We start from the raw sequence: 21,710 nt of genomic DNA, 5'->3' as shown, positions 1-21,710 counted from the left end.
TCCGAGCTAATACACCCGGCATATGGACATGCATCACAGGGTGGGGACTGGCACCGGGCCCTCAGGAGAGCACGCTGACAGGATAAGGGGATGCGATATGTGGTGCAGTTTCCCCCCCCAAAAAAAGCTGGTCCCAAGCCACTGGCGACACTCAAGACCCAAAGCCCTTACCAGGCACATTTCACTTACATAAATGTTCCTGCGTCTCAGGAAAGTGAACCTGCAGGTGCTCCCTGGCAGGGTGCACCCACGCCAGAGATTAGGTCACGCCTTTTCGTGAAGGGGGGGCGACGGGGATGGTGACAGTCTGCCATGGGCCATTAGGACGAGGGCAGAGGAGCAGTTTATCCTCATTTAGGACAACCTTGGTTGAAAGGTATCTGGATACTATCCTCGTGTGTGTGTGTGTGTGTGTGTGCTGTCTCTGCTCTCCTATCAGAGTGTACTTGAGCTCTCCTTCTGCTCTGCCCCCTCTCTCACTCTCTCTCTCACACACACACACACACACACACACACACACACACACACACACACACACACACACACACACACACAGCCCACCCCCACATTACTGGACCCGTCCCAGCTAAAGGGATTAATGGCCTTCTGAAGGAATATCACACAGAATCAAAACCTACTGCTCGGGTAAATTAATTTTACAGCTGCCACGTTGATGCCATCCACCTTCAGTTTGGATATAATCAATCTGTAAGATAAGAGTCAGTAAAAACGGACACCTCTGTGTTTAGATTCACTGCTTGTCTGGAGGTATTTACCATGTCAGAGCGGGGCTGAAACAACACTCAATGTGACCAAGAGGAGACGGCAGCTGCAGAGACTCTGTGCTGCCATCATGTGGTCAAAAGCTTCTTTGGTAGCGTTGCACCTGAACGCTCTCCTCCTCTGTGAAAACACAACAAACAAAAACACATTTAGACAGTTTGCAGCCAACAGTACAGGAAGAAGTATTTTTTACTCAAATAAAGGTAGCAATACTACAAGTAAAAATGTTGCATTCAAAATTGTAAATAAAATAAAAAAATACATAATATAAAGAAGTATTAATCAGAATCGAAATGTAAACACTTTATTAATCCCCAGGGGGAAAATTGTGATGTTGAAGTCACTCTGATATAAAGCACAGAGAATTACAGAAAGTAGAAGAAAGTAAGACGTAAGTCAAAAATATTTTTCATTAAATTTTTTGTATTATGCTTCAATTTTCTCAACAGTATGCAAAAATGTAAAAAAAAAAGACAAAATTTGTACATATATATATAAATATATGTAAATATATATATATATATATATATATATATATATATATATATATATAAAAGACTGACTCTTGTACTACTGTCTTAGATATTCATTTTTGCTTTTTATTTCTATTTTTAAATACATTTTGTTGGAGAGATTAAGATTGTCTTTGCCAACAAATGCTTCTGTAAAAGTGCACATAAAAATAATTATAATAATTACAATTGAGTAATTATTGGTCAGTTTCTGTGCTTATCACTTTAATGTTGCAGGTGGTACATGTAATATTTTAATTGCATAACATACTGCAAGGTGGCTTAATCTATAATTTATCAGATTTTGTTTTAACAACCTGAATTTATCCTTTCTTGCATTCAATACTTCCCAAACTCATGCATTTTCATTAAAACCTTATTTAAAGAACTGAACTGACTGTGAAACGTCTCTATAGTTCCTTCGAAGCCAGGCTAAAAAACCATGCTCTATAGTGAAAATGCACATTTAGGAGGCACTGAGCATACAAAAAAACATCACACCATTCAGGGCTCATACACTTGAACAATGACTCAAATTAAACTGTTTCCAATTTGAGGTTTTATTATTTGGAAAATTAAGTCTCAAAAATTCAAGATACATTTGAATAACAAGTGCACACAAATTCAAAGTGAGGTTTAATATATGGCGTAATAATGTTTAAGATCTGTCAAAAGTTTGTCTACACCAGCGATGACTCCGAATCAGCAGCAGGAAATCCATTATCAGCCAAGTCGACAGGTTCAAGTAAGACATGTAATTACAGTTTGTGTTAGTCCTTTAAGTTAAAAGCAATTCAAAAAGAGAAAAACACCTTAAAAAGAGAGAATTAATGAGCAGTGACTTATCAACAGGAAATGTCAAACATCGAGCTAGGCGTCAAAATTATATCATCGAAACTACAACATAACTTTAGCCTAATGTGCGTCTTAAAACTTAAATAGATCCTGAAATATTTAACAAGTTTTTTGTTTTTTTTTACAAAGCATTTAACACTGATGAACGAAAAGAGCGAATGGCAACTGAGAACAAAATCATTCTAAATAATAGCTTAAACATATTTAACAAAAGCACATTTACAATTAACACTATTAAAAACAAAACTGGGTTTGCGATGAGCAGTTTTGGCCAAATTCTGCCAATTACTTCAAATTAAACATTTTTAATTTTTTTTTTTTTGTGATTTCGTCCAGTTACACAGGAGGTAAAATGATACGTACCTGAATCTCTACTACCAGAATCTACACTAAGCAACATCACTGTGCGACACAAAGGAACATATTAAATACAGGAAGGGTGGATTATTGTGGCCGTCAAAGACCTCAACTATGCAGGCAAAACTCCCAACTATGAGGGGCAACTACACGGCAAACCCATCCAGAATGATTTCCAAAAGATTATGTACAACATCAAGGCTGCAGTCCGTTGGCATCCTAATATCTCCGACTGTTAAAAGTTAGTTGGCTCAGTTACAGTTCATAAATAGTTTGAACCCCAAAAGACTAGCAACTACATTACCCTAACATCTATTCTTGCTTCCTAATCCTGTTGAATCTCAACCTGGTGAGACCATCCTGATGATGAGCTCAACATTGTGTTTTCTCTATCAGTCTGGACTTGGAGTCGCCCCAAAAGCTTTACAGAAACTAAAATCCAATCAGGGATCTGCACTGTAGTTGACAACGTAAGACGCCAATTAGGGACTGCGCTGTCAATTAAGCAACAAGCGCTTACCTAACATTAGTAAACTACGGCTGTAAGCGACTACAGATTATGCCAGTCGAGTCATAATTAATATTTTACAATTAATTTTGTTTTCCATACAAAGAATTAACGTTTGAACAGGCTCCGTGGGACGTTCAGCGTGACAGCTGCATTTACTCGATACAGTAAAAGAGCTAACAACCGGTTGTAAGTGTGCAACATTTTAAGCTGACATTAGATATCAAACAAAAGTCAGACTGTGTTGTATTAACTTGCTGTGAGCTGTTAAGTCTCCACTTCTAAGCAAGTCTCTCCTCTGTGCTGCTGCCAACATGCACACAACTCTCTGTACCAAAGAGTAGAGTGAAAGTTAAGAGCACTCACTCCGCAGCAAAATCTGGAGACCAAAACATTCCAACAAGTACACTGCACAGAAAAAAAACAACTGCTCGATTTGAAGCAATCTTAGTCGAGTGAAGGTCTGAATGATGATTCCAATCTCTGACTTTTAAGGGGCTGCCCTATAGTAAACAGCAATAAGCGGAGTCATTGCAGAAACAGAGTCAATAACTACAGTTAAACAAGGACAAGAGTTTCTCAAGAGAATGATATTTTCCCTGTTCTGACTGGATTTGACAAAAGCTTTACGGTTTTCCACATTCATTTATTCGCCACGAATAGATTTTTCATTCTGGACTGTTTATTAGGAGTGCTACTGGAAATTTTATTCCATTTGTTATAGCGTGCTTAGGGAAGAGACAGTGCAGCAGACCGTCAGGCGCATTCAAAGTTACAAACATCTGCAAACAGCTCCTGTCATCCATGCATGCGATTTGATCAGCTCTGAATGGATCGACAGATTAATTATCCCCACCACAAGTAACAAACTGTTGCTGAGGAAAAAAAAGGACTCATGGAGAGCTCCGCCTGCTGAGCTGTGGTCACAGACCCCAAAAATGTCCGAATTTATGATGATGCAAAGGGACACACGAGCCCTAAAAGATGCCAGAGAAATGGTAAAATTCAACTACAAACTACAACTCCAGTGTATCGTGAAAACCTTGTGGAGATTGTTATTGACGAGGTAAATGTCACATACAAATGATAAATATAAATAAACCTGTTTGTAAATGCAAACTTTTATCATTTATACATTTTATTAATTTTGCACCACTGCTTAGACTTGAAGTTTTGATCATTTATGGTATCTTTGTTTTTAATCTTTTTATTATTGATTAGTTATTTAACAGGGGAGGTAACGCCATAACCATTTTTGGCATCTAACATCTCCTGCACAACATTTTAATGATTTAATTTTCTTTTTTCTGCATGTGCATGTGCATGTGCAAATAAAACTGAATTGCATTTTTTCGATCTACTGTTACAGTCTAACATAACAGCGTATTTGTGTCGCAGAGGCAGTGCAAATGTCAGGATCTGCGTTTGGAGTGTGTCTGTCAGGGCGAGTACTTGGGGCGGCAGCGAGTCCTCACTGAGAGAGAATCAGAAAATTGAGCTCACGTCATCAGCATGGTGCTATCAGGCCAGTCGAATCCCGGCATTTGTGGCGTCTGAAAAAATGTACACATAAGTCAAAAACTACTTCACACCACATGTCCAGTCTGCGCCTTCTCTTTCGAACAAACTCATCACACTGGGCATGTTTACAGTTCTACAAATCACCGATAGCACTGACCAGAGGAATATATTTGTCGTTATGTGGTGGCACTACATTAGAGACGAGAGGAAAAATTTCAAGGTGCATACAAGTTATTTTGTTGGACACGGCACAGTCATTTTGGAATGGAAACAACAGGGAGGCTGTTTGTCTGTGCAGGCGCAGGACACATGCAGGGACGTCTCATCCCTCAGTCGGACACTAGCAGGAAATCTGGTACTCAAATCAAGGCTGGGTCGCGACACCAACAAGTCACACTTCTTGGTATTACAAGTTATCCTTTCATACATAAGTATCCAGGTCTTCCAGCTCTGGCATATTTCTGGACAGGTGGGTGTAGTTTCTCAGTCTCAGGTGTGTGTGTGTGTGTGTGTGTGTGTGTGTGTGTGTGTGTGTGTGTGTGTGTGTGTGTGTGTAAGTGTGTGTGTCAGGTGCTGCGTGCGCTCGTCCATTCTGTGTAGTCGTGGTTGTAGTGGTGTTGTACTGAATGTCTGCCTCTAGATGTGCATGTTTCTATGTGTACCAGTGTGTCTGAAACTGCATCTGCAGCGCGGAGCTGCGTACGTGGGACAGACTATAGGAAAGCACTTGGGTTTGCTCGCGGATCCTTCTGGTTCCTGTAGCGCACGGCGAGCCACACTCCCAGGATCTATTAAGACATGAAAGACAAAAAGATTAAGGGGGACCTATTGTACTCACTTCTTCATTCATACTTCTATTTTAAATTTTTATTCAAACATGTTGAAATGCTTTAATGCTCAAAAACACTTTATTTTTCTCATACTGTCTGTGTACACCTGTATTCACCCTCTGTCTGCAATGCTTCATTTAAGCACTTGTCTCTTTAAAACCCTGAAACACCTAACCGACATTAGAGAACTAGCAGTGACTAAAAACCCCCAACGTCACCTCACAATAGCCGCTACAGATACACCGACTACAACCAACAGCCTGCATGAGAGGAATCACTTCTCCATACCAGCAGGCAGCAGAAGTATGAAACCATCTTTCAAAAAGGAAAACCAGAGAAACATCTCAACGCTACTTAGCCAGTTAGCACATTTACAACACAATATAAAGTTAAAAGAACAAAGCATAGTTACCAATGACACAACCGGCAGGAAACGTGTCTGCTAAAGAGCCGAATGACTAAAGAAAAACAATCTTACCTGATATAACAAGTTCGTTTCGACCTCACTCTTGACTTTAGCCTGCTCACTTTTCTCTCTTCTCTTTCTCTTCTTCTGCGCTGAGCTGAACTGACAATCAGGGTGATCTCATTCTCCCGACGGGCTCCACTGTCACGGATTCAACGCGAGAAATCGGTAGAAAAAAAGCTGACTAGCGCCGATGAAGGAAAACTGTGCGGGACACACTGATGACCCGATATCCCCCTCCCCCAAAAATATCAGATCGCTCTCAGATGCGTATCGTTGTCAGACTGGTAAATGATGGGTTCCAAGATTTGCTACAGCGGTGCAAATTTGTGCGAAAAATTCACCAAACTTTAGGGGTGGGGGGAAATAATTCTAAGCTGCATCACAATTCTCTCTTAAGAGATCATGTCTTGATGCAAAAAAGTCAAAAACTGAACATTTTAGACTTAATTTTCCACATTATGATCACCTGCAAGACCAGGTTGTATGTTCCCTACAGATGAATAAACTGGATACTGAAACGTAACGGACATAAATATGTGCGTCAGGTTTACGTCTAAGCTCGTCTACTTCTCGGGTTTGTTTAGGGATGATGAAGTGATAGCAAACGTAGATGAATACAATCTGACCGGCAGCCTCTCGAGTCAAACACGTATGGAGGCGTTTCGGTTTCTATGAAGCTGAAGGGGAAAGGGACCTGGGTAAAAAGCAACACTGTAGTACATTAATCTGTTTATCTTAATTATGATCTAAAAGTAGCAAGTTGTCACACAAAGAGAAAAATAATTAATGAAAAGAAATAAAAAAGTTGAATGCATTGACCTTATAATTGCATTGTAGCCTTGTGAACTAGAATCGAGGTGCCGCCCTTCCCAAAGTTGAACTTTAACCAAAATATTAATATGAATTTGACTTCTTTTCTCCATACTCTTTCATCGTCAATCTGTTTCCTTTATTGTGTTTTACATGTGATTTCTCTGTAAAGCACTCTGATTTGCCCATTTGCCATGAAATGTACTGAACAAATAAAGCTGCTTTCCCTTCTTTTCCTCGACAAGCAATTAAACTGATTGATAAGACGCCTTTAAAATGAACTCTTTTCTCAACATTTTAAATACTGGTGTGATCACGAACAACCACCCAACCATGTCATTACTGGATGATTGGCACAAAAAAAATTGGAGAAAATCCCAGTTTGAACATGATTAATATTTCCCTCCAAGGAGTGAACATGGGAATATGTGCACATCTAGTTGGCTAAATACAGCAATCAGTCAAATTAGTGCAAAACTCAGTTAAGTGCCTCTCTCTTATATATATACATACATTTACACACACACACACACACACACACACACACACACACATATGTACTGTATATGCAGATGCAAGTTTGCATGCAGATTTGGAGACTGGACACTCACCTCTGTGAAGCTGAAGAAGAGCCCGACGCCCCCGAGGATCTTCAGAGCCTCCGTTGCATGATCTAGCATCTTCTCTCCGCAGGTGAAACAGCCGAGGGTTGACTTTTTGCATAACTGGCGTGAAAGACACAAAAAAGGAAGAAAAGGCCTTTAAGTGTTCTGCAGCATGAGTCAACGGTGTGTCAGCTAGGCCAGTATTAGCTACTAAAATCTATTCTGAGAACTACTGAAAGCGACCTACTTTTAACTTCTCCTGGTTTAGGGAAATGCTTATGTGACTTTATTCAGTGGGGCATATTGTGTAACAGGGAATACACTGTGAAACTACAATATTGCAGTTGAACATTTTATTTTAAGAGCACTTTACATAAAATGAATGAAAAGGAAAAAAATACAGTTTCAAGATGCAGCAATTCAGTTTGCCATTGTGCTGTTCAAGCAGTTTTTCTATAAAAGGGGACCAATTATGCTCATTTCCAGGTTAAAAAGAGACTTTACTTTCTTTATACTGTCTGTGCTGGAACACCTGTATTCACCCTCGGTCTGAAACGCTCCGTTTTAGCACCTGTCTCTTTTTTCCCCAGAAAAAGGCCCAGTCTGCTCTTATTAGTCGGCGTTTCCGGGTCTTCTGTATCTGAGCACTTTGTAAGCCCTTTTATCAGCCTGTTAAAGGCAGGAACATCATGCCGTTAAGCCGCCACACGTTCTTTATAAAAGGTACGATGATATTTTACCCCGATTTCATAAATATAAGCTTTTTTGGTATATGATTATTTTACTGTATATCAGTGCCTGTATATAGCTTTTGATAACAGTTTGGTTATGTAATAAAGGAGAAGGATTAAATAAGTTTATACTTCTTCCTACTCCCTTTCGCACATGTAAATTTATGCAATCTGCAGGTGGAATTCATTATGTCCTTTTCTTTTTTCTTTTTTGTTGATATGCTTTTAAATACTGTTTTTGTTGTATTTTACAATAAAGACATAATGAGTCAGTCAATCAATCAAGTCTGTCAAAATGGGCAGGCCTATTAACACACACTCTCCAGGCATCTGCTAATAAACAAACTGCTAACATCTGACATCTTTACTCGCAAGTTAGACCTTCCTGTCAGTAGAGCAGACTGGCACATATGGGCACTTTGCAAAACACGAAGGCCGTGCCTCTTTTTGGTGGACAGAAAACCAACGATCCATCCACCAGTCACACAGCACAGCAATAGCCTGGACGTGTAATGTAAGACATGTTTTGGGGCTTTTATGAACACAATTTAAACAACAGCCAAAACAATGTTTTTCAAAACTCTCTAGTAATTCCAAACCATTTCCAGGCCTGGAAAACAGTATTTCAGTCTTCACAACTTTTCCATGGAATTTCATGCCTGTGGGAACCCTGTTAAGTTATTTAACGGTTTTTGAATATGTGCAACAATTAAAAAAAAAAAGACTCACAGCGGTGCAGTTCTGCCAGTCCTGATCAAACTCTTTCCGGCTGTTGGTGACGTTCAGGAGCCCACAGCAGTCCAGCTGGCTCTCCAGGTTTGTTTTGGTCTTGTCGTCCAACACTCTCCAAGTAGAGTTCAGAAGTGCCTCCTGGAAAAGTAAATAAGTACAGTAAAATTAAGCTTATTTCTTGTCAAAAAAAAATTAAATAAAAAACATTTTAAAAAATGATTTATGCAGAAATAAACTGTGTTTTCTCACCTGCTGCCCACGATTCATTGCCAAGCAGGAACAGGAAACTCCAAATTGGAAGAGGAAAACGATGAAAAGAATGACCATGTACTGAGAGCAAGAGGTCAAAGAAACAACAGAGCAACAACACTGCAAAACCCAAGCACACAACAGCAGCGCCACATTTTCCAATCACGTGATAATCATCAGTGCATCCATGCCAACAGGGGAAAGGATACAAAGAAAAGCATGACTTGGTGGTGGTGTATTGCTCCTACGAGGCCGACAATAGCGATGAGCAGCAGGAAGACGCCCACCGCGATGACCCCTCCGATGATGTGGATGCTCGACACCAGGCCGAACCCCTTCCCCCATGCTGCTACTCCAATCAGCAGCAGCCCGACCAGCTGAGGGGAGCAGAGGGAAGGAAGTTACCCAGAGTCAGCTGAGGCAGCCTGCATCTGATGGCAGTGAGCCGACCGCGGGGTCACGGTACCGATTTTTGATCACCACCAACACCAGTTATGCTTTAACCTTTTGAAAACTGAGAAAAATATTTTGATTTCTTCCAAAAACAAGAAGGCAATGAGCTTCGACAGAAGAAAATTACAAAAATAAAAAAATGAATAAACAAAAAGGAAAAAAAGCAAGGCAGACGAGATTAGGAAAAAGTGCTTAAAATTTCTTAATTCTGTACAAAAAATAAAATAAAATACAGGAAAATACCTAAGGCTAACAAGATTTGGATTCTCCCCCTGCTTTTTAATAAATAACTAATTTCTTGCCATTTGTGGAGCATTTCTTACAAAGTTGCCCACTGCTTTTTTACCATTTTTTAAAATTAATTAATTTGCTCAGGTTTCAAAGGTTTAAATATTTGTGAAAGGCATCTGAGAGCAGCACAAGAAGTGATGTCACTTCAGGTTTCAAAGGGTTAAACAACAATTAGCTATGCGGTGATGATTCAAGTTTAAGTGTTTACCAAATAAACACCAGAAATGAAGCACAGCAACATTCACAGAGAAAGAAACAGGCTGACTAAAAGTTAGAGTTGAATTCTTCACAAGGCCACAGTCATGAGACTTTCCACAACTACACAATTCGTAACAGTTTTCGATCATCTGAAACAAATTAAAAACACTGAGTTCATTGTTATATTTTGTCTTTAATTGATTACTTCTAAAAATGTAAAATGTATCAGTCTTGCGTATTCCCTGTAATATTAATAGTATAAAATAATGATCTTTACCATTAATCAGAGCAACTAACTTCCTGATAAAGGCTGGACGCCGAAACACGTCGATGAACTGTTTTTTAATCATGTTCTACTTTTTGAACCTGCCAATGAAATAAAGGCATTTGAACTTTTTTCCTAAAGACGAGTGCCTTGGTTCCTTCCTGTTTTTCTCTAGATTTAATATGTGATGGCCATGTCTGACTCAGAGGGGTTCATCATTTCATGAAGGGACACTTTGTCCTCCTTGCCCTTATATGTCTCCTTTCACTGCTGTCAGTGTCCTAATTCTACTCAGCAACTACAGCATCACACTGGCGACAGTTACAGTGACTCAGCTCGGCTGTCAGTATGATTGGTGGCGTGTGTACACGTTCCAAAGTTTTCTGATTGGGTGGGTCGAGTCTGAAGTCTTTCAGCACTGAACTAACTGAGTGTCACAACAGCAGAAATACAATACAATGCTACCTTTAATCGCATGTCTCTCATACAGTGCACACCTGGCTGACTTACAAAAAAATAAGACAGCAGGTAGAAGACAATGAGACAAACACAACCAAGGTGATTGTGACTCAATATTTGATATCCAGAACTTTGAATTTTAGTTATTATGTCTGACCTTAACTGTTGAAAAAATTATTAGGTACAAAAACATGACATGCAACCACAGGCATTCAGTTTTCACTTTAGTTATAAGTTTAGTATGTCAGTATGATGACATTTGCTCTTAATAGCCAAAAATGTAGATGGAAATATTAAAACACACAACTATGGTAACTAACTACCATTCATCACTGATTGATCTGATGTTATTTTCTCATTTAATTGCTGTATACATGACAGAAAAAGTGGAAAATGCCCACCGCAATTTCCCATAGCCCAAGATGACATCCTAAAATAGATGGGACAATTTGACACAAGTAAAAGCAGTAAATTATCTTACTTGAGAAGTCGTATTATAAAATGTTGGGTCAAAATAATCAATAAAAAAATAATTGCTCTTTTTGGTACTTTTTTTTTTTTTTTACACATTATTGATAGTCTTATTCTTTAATTTGTTTTATTTACTCTCTTTCCTTCTTTATAAAAGAAAAACATAAAGTTCTATCTTATCGCACTAATCTTTTCAGTTCTACACAATAAAAAACAGGCATGGCAGATAAGAAAAGGATGACAGGACAGTTAAACATTAATGTACTGTTGCCGACAGGCACTCAACAACCAACAATACTGAACACATGGCTGGGGACAAAAACAACACATCACTAGGCAACAGTGTCACAGCGAGAGACTAGAACAATAGAAACAGCTGTACGATATGATGCAACGCAAAAGCCCTGCAATAAAGACAACTGCACTTCTAAATGGTCAGTTAATGATGTGACTTTTTGTCTTTATTTTGTCTCAGGTGCATTTTTTAGGCTGTTTTATTGGCCAATATTATTGGCCCCTCAAAAATACAGCAGTATCAGCTTATGTCTGATATGACCAATCTGAAAAGTAAATTTTTAATTAAAAAAAAAAGCAGAAAAAGATACTTTGAGTAATTTATAATGATTAAATTCCCAATCAAATTCTACTTCTACTCAACAGTCTACTTTTTCAGTGCATTGACGTCATTTTGACCATCACTACATATACTCTGATAATTATGCAATAATAATAATAATAATAATACAATTATTACATTTCTATTTGCATTCATTTATCTTTCTGTTGCAATTTATATTTTATTCTTTAGTCATTTATTTTTTAAATGTAATTTGATTTATATTCCTTCTTATTTTTTAACCTTGGTACAATTTTTTATTTGGTTCTTATTTTGAGTCTAGTTGTGTGATCATCTTTTTATTTATCTATTTTTCATAAGTATTGTTTGAGGAAGCCTAGGCTTAATTTTCATTGCCAAAAAGTGCCTCTCTAACTGTTATGATTATGATAAATACAGAACTTGAATCAGAGCAAAGTTACAAGACAATACAATCTAAAATAACAACAACCATAATATCTAACCTACACTTAGAAATATTTCACGGTGTTTAGTTTGAGAAAGGTCCTATTTTTCTACAGCACAGTTGCACTAAGCTAAATTGTATAAACAAAAGGAGGAAGTACTGTGTTTTCTCTGTACTTTATATCTCAGTGTAACCATCGGTTCACGGTGAGTTTCTGTCAGCTGAGCTAAAAACATGTTGCCTAAAACAAATCACGTGACTGACACACGAACAAACACACGAGCTGATTAAATCTTGTTTTGTCAGGCTCGGGTGACTGATAAGAAGAGAGGATGTGAGAGATAAATCATATAAACATGTAAATTTCACATTTTTTGGGTCAGGTGGCCTCCCGGCTAACGGTAGCTTCAATACACATAATGGCGATAGCTAACAGGCTAGCTAGCTACAATTACTACTTTCTACATTTCATTCTAGTTAGCTAACGCACACAACACATGTATATTTTTCAGTATGAAATGAACAGATAAATCCATACCATTGTTCGGCTGCAAAAAGAAAACGAGAGTGGAAAACAAAAGGCGACATCAGTCATCTTTCTGCGCTGAAGCTAACATGCTAGCTAACGTTACGCCAGTTCATTCAGAAGCTAGTGTGGCTAAGCTAACGCAGCTAGCTCAAACTTGGCATTTTGAACACTCACCATATAAACCACATTCAGGGAACAAAGCGCATTTTTGGAGCAGGTGAATCCGCCACAGACCATATTCGAAAAGCCTCTATCGGCTGATGGATAGGACTTGATTAAAAAAAAGGGAAAAAGTCAGTGTTGTCGGGCTCTCCGGAGCGCTAACGTCTGGACGCGAATGTTTTTGGTCAGCGGTGAGGGCGGATGTGATGACGTCTGCACCGCATGTGACGTCAGGGTGTCAGCCGGCGTCATCGTTTCAGAATAAAACAGATTCAGCTTCAATGGAGACAAAGTGTGTGGGCGACACATGCAAACAGTGCGACTCCAGTTTCTCTTACTGTCACTGTGCATTCAATGAAATATGCAGGCGTATACATAAAGAATGTAAACACTGACATTTTACTATTCCTAATATGAACAGTACATGCAGGATAATATTATAATATTATAATGTGCAGTATGATATATGTAAAAAGTACACACACACCAATATCTATCTATCTATATATATATACATATATATTTTTTAATTTTCACACATACACAAACACCTATACATATGTCTGTGTGTGTGTGTGTGCCTTTTAGTTTATTTTATTGGTAGAAAATAAACAACAACAACAAAAAACAACAACATTCAAAACCCCCTTTGACTTCGAGATGGTGCTGAATGCTAACTTATTTCCATGTTTAGTTTTTTCCTAGGGTACTGTATAAGGTGAAATTAAGGTGCAAATCTAAAATATATACAGTATACAATGCCAAAATGGTTAACAGTGTATATGTATATATATATACATACACACACACACACACACACACACACACACACACAGGTATTATCATCAGTCAGGGATCAGTCTGGGTGGGATGCATATAGATATATGTACAGTATCAGATTATCTGAAGTAGCGCTACATGTAAGAGTGCAGTATGACTGAAGTATATTTTGTGCAGTAGTACTGTACTTATGTTAACGTATAATTTTAAACTCCATGCGCAATATTTTCTTGATTTTTAATTTTAATTTTTACTTTTAAACATTATCATTTACTATTTACTTTTAAACATTATCATTACTAGACACTTTGAGTTCTATTTCAGACACTTTGTATTTTATTTTTTGTTATTTTCACTTATTTGATGCTCTGTTGTATTAGTTTTTTGCTACTGTATTTCTGGAGCAATCTGGCATGACAGTTTTCTTCGGGATTAATGAAGTTCTATCTTATCTTAATGTATCTGTTTTACATTTATGTCCATTATATTGCACTTAATGCCCCACTATTGCAGACAAGATAAACCTTGATTGGTCCCCAGTGGGGAAATTCAGACATTGCAGCAGCAAAAGTACAGATAAATAGAGGAAGTGAAATAAATAATTAATAAGAGGTATATAGAACTAAAATAATAACAGATTTAAAAATGGATCTCGGCTTTACAAGAGCTTTTGGCAGAAAAAATACAAGTTAAAGTGACAGCAGTGTAATTAATGGCAGCAGAGTCAGCAAGTCTATGTGGACAGTGAACACCAGATCAATATATTAAGTAATGGTGCTTAGTGTCGGTCTGTGGAAGTGTTGTGTCAAAGGTTAACGATACCCTTCAGGCATTTCTGTGTAGAGTTTAAAGAGATGAAATTACTTTGGTTGGAATAAATAATAATTTATGTTTGATGTGGTTTTTCCACAAAAAAGGTTAATTATGCACCTGCGGTTAAAATAGATCTTTAAAATACATCTGGGTGCTTTTATGCTGATGACGATGCTTATATAAAAACATGTTTTTTCATGTGCATGCATGCGTCTAACAGTGTGCAGGTGTCTGATAATCTTTGTGCAGTTGTGTCTGTGATTTATCACCATCTCAGCCTCTGTGTCAGAACCAAATTTAGAGAGTAGAGACTGTCTGGAACAAAGAGTGCTCAGAAACAAACATTTCTGCAGCATTGAAGTTCTCCAGGCAGCATAAGCAGGTTTCTCAAACTGAGATAATGGCTGTGAAACCAGGAGAAAACCTTCACATGTGCAACACGTATCCTCTCTTCTTTCATCACTTATCTCTGTTATATACAGTGCTGGCAGCGCCGCGTATGCAGGAGCGCAGTGTGTGCCGAAGCAGTGACTGTTATGATTCTTGCACATGTCATTAGGAGCACCGAGAGGAGCCAGAGGACAAAACAGGATATCTTTATTATGTATTACTGTCAGGAGTCAGGGGCTGACCGATACAGATTATTAGTGGTTTATTAGACCAATAACCAATTTCTGGAATAGATTTATTATTATTATTATTATTATTATTATTATTATTTTTAATATTATTATTATTAGTAGTAGTAGTCGTAGTAGTAGTAGTAGTAGTAGTAGTATTTACAATAAAAATGGAAATCTTTCTCTCAATAATTAGAATTTGGAATACAGCAAACTCCAATACAAAACTGTTTAAATGTCTTAAGCAAATGTTTAATCAAAACTGAAATGTTCAACATCATATTCAGCAAGTTCCCAGCAAATGTTTTCTTTTTTAATGAAGTGAAAATTTAAATTAAAAAACGAATAAACAATATTATCTCCTTGAAGTTTTTCAAAGTAAAAGTTCTTCTCATGCTGACACTTTCTTTGCACTTTTTTTTTTTTATCAGAGATCATTAAAATAAAATGCCGATACAGATAATCAGCAAAATGCCAAATATCAGCCCCAATATTCGGCCGAGAATCTGTCGACCCTTAGTTTGAAATGATAAACCTGTTGTGAGTTCAATCTCATACGAAAAGCTGTTTGTGATTTTAACTTTAAAACTGTGAAAACAATAAATAGAAATGATAAAAAGGTTAAATGGAAGACTATACAAAAAGACTAAGACTTCTACTTTGCGCCGCCACAGTGAGTATTTTTCGGCAGACACTGTGTGGTGATGACAGGACACTTGTTGCACAAGCATTACACAATCAAGCAGACATCTGTGATACAGCATGACGAAGAAAAACAGAGATGTTTGGCTCTGTGTTACATTAGCAGGCATTAAATCACATATAAATTAGATTTTTAACCAATTGCACACAGCAACACTCTACCGAAGCTGGAGTTGAGAGGGTAATCTGTAACATCCTGTCGCTGCAGAGCATCAAGCTGCTCAGCTCATACTGATTAACACACTGTTGGACTGAGGACCAGAACGTTTCACACAGCGCTTTGTGAACGCTACTGTTTTCATCTGTTGTATTTAATCTGTTTTTCATTTTAGTAGTTGTGCAGGGTGGCATTTAATTAAGTGCTGTGCCTAAGTACAATTTAGACATACTTGTACTTTACTTAAAGTGATAGTTTGGGATTTCTGAAGTGCAGCTGCATGATATACTTATGTACAGTGTGTTACATACAGTAGTTGGCAGTTGGTGTGCTCCCAGTTTGCCAAATATGTTAAAAAACATTATGTCATCAGGTGGAAACATTTAAAACTAAGTGTGACACAAAAAAATAATACAATACAATGCATGTTTTTATGCTTTGATGTCTGTGGGATCAAAAACTGCAGTTTGAATGGGTTTCAATGACGCATTTTTTTGCATTTAATAGTATGAATGTAACTATTTTGTTTACACAGTACACAATATTCATTATTTTTCAGAATTTTAAACCTTTAAATGTAAGGTTTTTGTCAAGATGCCACTGTTTTTCCAATGAAAAAAAAAACACAAAAAAGAAATTATTATTTTTAATATACTGCATGCAAAGTGATGATTTTATTATCAGCCTGGGACACGTCAGTGATTTGTAGAAACACTGATTGTGACAGTGCACCTAGTGGAAATAGCATGTATTTTCTCTATATGCCAAATATGGTAAAAAAATTATGTCACCAGGTGGAAAATAGTAAAAACGACAAATTCAAAGGCAAAAGCCCTGAATGACACTCAGAAATAATACAATGCATGTTTTTATGCTTTGATGGCTGTGAGATCAAAAATTGCAGCTTGAATGGGTTTCAATAGTGCATTTTTTGCACTTAACAGTCTGAATGTCACAATTTTGTTTCTGTGGTGTATTTTAGACTTATTACAGGAGCTGAGTGGGAAATTCCAATGTCATATGCATGAACACAGCGAAAATTATCAAAAAAATGAAGAGTAAAAAATGCATAAAATGCGCCCAAACGGGTAAATTATTGTTTCTTCACTAGAAGCAGTAGAGTTATGTGAGGTAAACGGCAGTCTGTCGATGCTGTGGTCATCACAACAGTCAGCGCTGCCGTGTAGTGAAGAACATGGTTTGAAATAAGGAAGTGAATTTAGTTCAGTTTAAACCTGCAGAGGAAACTGAGACACACACTGTCGTGAGCTGACTTTGTGGTCGAGAGAGAAAGCGAGCAAGAGAGAGAGAGAGACACCCTGAGCTGCCGCCGCCGCTTCTTTTTCTGCTGCTTCTGAGCCTTAAAGTTCGTGTTCATCTTGTGGAGCAAACAAGCGTTGAAAGGAGTTCAAATGGGCTGAAGCGAGGCTACTTTAGCTTCAGTTCACAAAGAGATCCATGTGTCAGGATGAACAGCAACAGCAAATCAGTAAACTCTACTGCAATAAAAGCAGAGATCAAGAGGCACGAATCTCTCCAGAGTGCAATCAACAGACTCTACAAGCAGTTCGAAAGAGTCTCGGATCAGCAGCTGCGCTCAGGTCTCAAAGTTTACCTCCACAGCATTCAAGGTAAGATCACTTTCCTTCCTGTATTTCGAGAAGAAAGCAACATATGCACCTGTAAATTCATACTGACACGTTGTCAGAATTTGGTGGCGACTGACTCACTTTTATCTTGATATAAATAAACAGGAAAAATCTTGTGCAGACTTCAGTTCACTGTGAGTTTAGTCTTTTTCGTCATTATTCGTGGGGTGTGGGGGAACATGATAGCGCAGGTGATGATATCTTCCTCTGCGCTTCCTGTGTCAGTCGCTGCATCTTTTTTGGGGGAAGTTGATGTTCATTTAAATCTCATTTCACTCCGAGGGCTAAAATTCACCACCCGGCGACTGGTGCGTGGTGGCATTTATCTATCAGTTAGCCTCTGGACAACCAATGGCATCATCCCTCAGCAGCCATCGCCATGGCAGCAGCTTGAAAACTACTGTGCGGCCTACTTCCTGTCTGCCAATCTGCAACTGCCCTCAAAGCCACTTCCTTTCAGACAAACAGGGCCTGTACATGTGAAGCCGATCAGTTTTACATCATTTCCTCATATCTCTACTTCCCACCGTTTCTTGTTAATATGACACAATGTGTTACTGTCAAACTGTTCGTCTCATCTACAACCTTTTTCTGTAGAAGCAGGTGACGTCCAACAGCGAAAAAGTATTCAGATCCTTAACCTAAGTAGCAACACGTTAATGCAAGAATACTCTGATACAAGGGAAAGTCCTGTTCCAGTTCAGCAAAATCAGCAAAAACCTGGATCAGCATCACTTTTCACACCTTCACAAGTATTTAAACCTTCAAAATCAGAGAAATTTTGTATGCTGTCTTTTGACAACGTAGAAAAAAAAGGCAATGAGTAACTTGGCAAAAGCTGTTCCACAAACTGAAAGAAATCTGCAGATTTGTAAAATCATTTTTAAAGAGGCATAGTGATAAATATCCAAAAAACCCTTTATATATTATCATAATTAATTATAAGAATTATTGTGATTTTTATGTATTTTATTCATGTCAATTACTTTTTTTGTTTGTTTTTTCTTACTTTTTTTTCCCTCTAATTTTCAAGATTTGTTGTAATTTATTTATTTTTTTTTTACTTTTTTCTGGTAGTTTTTAGTTTTTAGTTTTTTTTTAGTTTTTTCTTAAGTTAAGGGTTAAAGCATCAAAGTAAAAGTACTCACTATTAGAAATGACCCCTTTCATAAAGTAGAGGTGGCTGGGATGTTTCTTTTTTTATTTTTGATTTCTTTTTATTGTTGTTTTTTAAATATCATGAGCCTCCCTGAGTGACTGTGGGAAACGCATGATCAGCCCTCCACCATTAATAACCACATTTCACAGCTGCGGGAAGTGATGAAATGTGGTGAGTTTGGAGATTTTTTCAAGAACATATCGTTCAAACCCATTTGCAAGCTTTGAAGTTCTGACGGTATTTAAAATCAACAAACTACAACCATATAAAGTTAAATGTTTCTCCTCAAAGCCAGATCAAACTAGAATGACCACGTAGTTGTGAGCCTGCTCACGTCTGTCAAGTTGCAGTTTACATCCATGTCAATAAAAACACGGACGCTTCACACACACATCTTTCTCCGACAGCACAGCATCTCTAGAGTGAGCACAGTTTCGAGATTAGTCAGGTGAGGTCACAGTGGCCTTGACCTTTCACCAGCCATCACCAAAGTCTAATCAGTTCTTCCCAAGTGGACGTTGGACGTGAGGCCTAAACTCGAGCAGATGATCTAGAGGTCTCTCTGTCATCAGTTAACTAAAAAATAAATAAATAGGAAAAATTGCAAAAAGGCAAATTCACTTTATTTCTTTCAAAAACATGGAAAAAAGTAAGAAGAAATAACCTAAAATATTCCAAAAAATTAGCAGGACCTTTTAGTAAAAAGTACAAGAAAATTTCCTTGAAATCTGCATAAAAAATCCACAAACAAAATAAAGAAACAAAAAAAGGGGAGCGTAAAAACAAAAAAATACTTAAAAATAAATAAAAATATATCAAATAAATTTAAATTTAATAAACTTACTTGATATATATAATTATCATATTAAAATTCTGGACATTTTTACCTAGCTTTAAAAAAAAATTCTAAATCTACTAATTTCTTTCAATTTGAAAGACATTTCTTGCAGAGTTTCTCATTACCTTTTCCCCCATGTTTTCGAAATAAAACAAATCAATTTGCTGAGTTCAAAGATTTAAATTCTTGTGGAGGAGTCTGAATGCAGCACAAGAAAACTTTTACTTTTCCCGGTTTCATTGGGTTAAACAAATACAGTGATGTAAAAAGTATAAAATTTCCCTCTAAAATTAAGTGAGGTAAAAGTAGAGAGCAGCATAAATTGGAAATATTCCTATTAAATTAATTCACCGAACTGTATTTGACATTTTTCACCACTGCTGAGGTCAGACAGGGTGGATAAAATAACCGGCTCACCTTTTTAAATTTAATCCGTATATTCATCAACTCATTCTGCTGTTTGTGAGCGAGCTGAAGGTCAATCAGCCCCCTGATGGATTTTGGGGAGCTTTGAGGCCTTTTTAGGATCTGGCAGATCTTGACACGCTCTGAGAAGCACATCCCCCTATGTGTTAAAACATTCAGCTGAAATTTTTTGGGTATAATTAGGCTGCTGGAGTGAGGATCAAAGTGAGTGTATCCTCGGTGGGGCCTGGATCTGTGAGCGTAGAGTTCACTGGTGCTAAAAAGAGCCACCTCTCTTTTTTGGACTTAATAAGCGAGTGGGATGTGGTCGACTGACTGTGTGCCAGGGAAAGGCTGGGAGACAAAAAACAAAGACAGAGATGAGGATGGAGAAGGAGAGAGGGGGTGAGGTGGAGCTAAATGAAGACATTTAAATGTGAATCTGACTGCTATGGTGTTCACTGCAGCATGGCAGCCGAGCAGGGGGGAGAGACAGAAAGGACGGCTCCCAGTGAAGGAGAAATGAAAAATCACCCAGCATGACCACTGCCCTTGGCCAGTGTCCATCTGACAGCATCCGCCCATAGGTGTCAATGTGTGTGTGCTTTGTTCTGTATGCGAGTCTCTTCACACAGAGAGAAAAGACAGTGTTTGTAAAAACTGTCTGCCTGAAGACAACCTGATTTTCTGCGTTATACGTGGGTGTCTATTTCAAAATAATTAGATTCGCCGTGCAGCACTGCAAGCTGCAGCAGCCTGACGTGCACTTTAACTCACAGACGAGTCATGTCCTCACACCTCTTGTTAAAAAGGGATTTTTTTTTTTACAAGCGCATAACATCACTCCTGAAAATGTGTTTGGATTTTTCTTTTTTTTAATAAAAAAAGCAGCTTCCTATCTGAGGTTTTATTCTTCTCCTGCGTCCTCTCTCTCAGGTCGTGTGTTTTTCCCCTTGAGCCAAAGGCGGCTGGTTGTCAGAGGTCTTTTGTATTCAGTGAGAGTAGTTATTGCCCTCTCACTGACTGTTAAAGGGGAGCAGGAGGGGGGAGCGGGCAGAGCAGGTGGACAGTCAGATCGAGCATTATTGGATGATGGCGGGAGGCTGAGACTGGTGCACTGTGGGGAAATGCATCCTCTGATATCACATCAAGGTTTTTTTGGTTTTTTTTAATCAGAGAGTAATTAACACAAAATTACACCCGGTAATAATTCAAGTGATGGATGTGTAATCATGTTTGCTGCAGTGTTTCTGTTGTTGCAGGCAGTGTAATTGCAGCAGTTCTTTTTGCAGTTTTTCCTGTATTTTAATTTTCGGTTGACAACTATAGGTCGTTAAGTCAGTTAGAAAATTAAAGTATTTTGGCAGTTGAATCGTGGGCTAAGTCAATTTACGAAATAAAAAAAGCCAAATATGTTATGATTCAGCCCCAAATATGGGGGTTTTCTTGTTTTTCTTGTCCAACACACTCTCATCCCAATTCATCAAATATGCCACTTTTACAATGGATCTATACGTCTAAATATGGCACACTGATACCGTCCTGCATTAGTTCACGACTTTCACAGATGACATGTCAGTTTACTCTCGTTAAATGCATACAGTTTGGGCACGACGCATTTTTACTAATACATTTCCATGACTTTTCCATGACTTTGAGACAAATTTTCAAGACCATACATTCTCTGGAACGACCATCAACTGTTTTTTTCATAACTATAAAATACACTTTTTAAAATATATATTATTTTAAGAAATAACAAAATCTGAACAGGA

The 21,710-nt window shown here is 37.9% G+C and overlaps 1 protein-coding gene across 1 annotated transcript; it reads right to left on the bottom strand.

Moving 5' to 3' along the window:
- Positions 1–1,831: 1,831 nt before the first annotated feature.
- Positions 1,832–13,024, bottom strand: tspan31 (tetraspanin 31). The gene is made up of 6 exons (XM_042491531.2): positions 12,825–13,024; positions 9,172–9,339; positions 8,963–9,043; positions 8,711–8,851; positions 7,257–7,370; positions 1,832–5,324 (listed from the first exon to the last, which is right to left on the bottom strand). Exons 1-6 carry the CDS (start codon positions 12,885–12,887, stop codon positions 5,250–5,252), a joined length of 642 nt encoding a protein of 213 aa, XP_042347465.1. The 5' UTR covers positions 12,888–13,024; the 3' UTR covers positions 1,832–5,249.
- Between the last annotated feature and the right edge of the window lie 8,686 nt (positions 13,025–21,710).

The sequence above is a fragment of the Plectropomus leopardus genome, chromosome 9, assembly GCF_026936395.1.
Source record: "Plectropomus leopardus strain MGB_pleo_1.0 chromosome 9, ASM2693639v1, whole genome shotgun sequence".
NCBI lineage: Eukaryota > Metazoa > Chordata > Actinopteri > Perciformes > Serranidae > Plectropomus > Plectropomus leopardus.
This window is presented reverse-complemented; position numbering and strand designations above follow the sequence as displayed.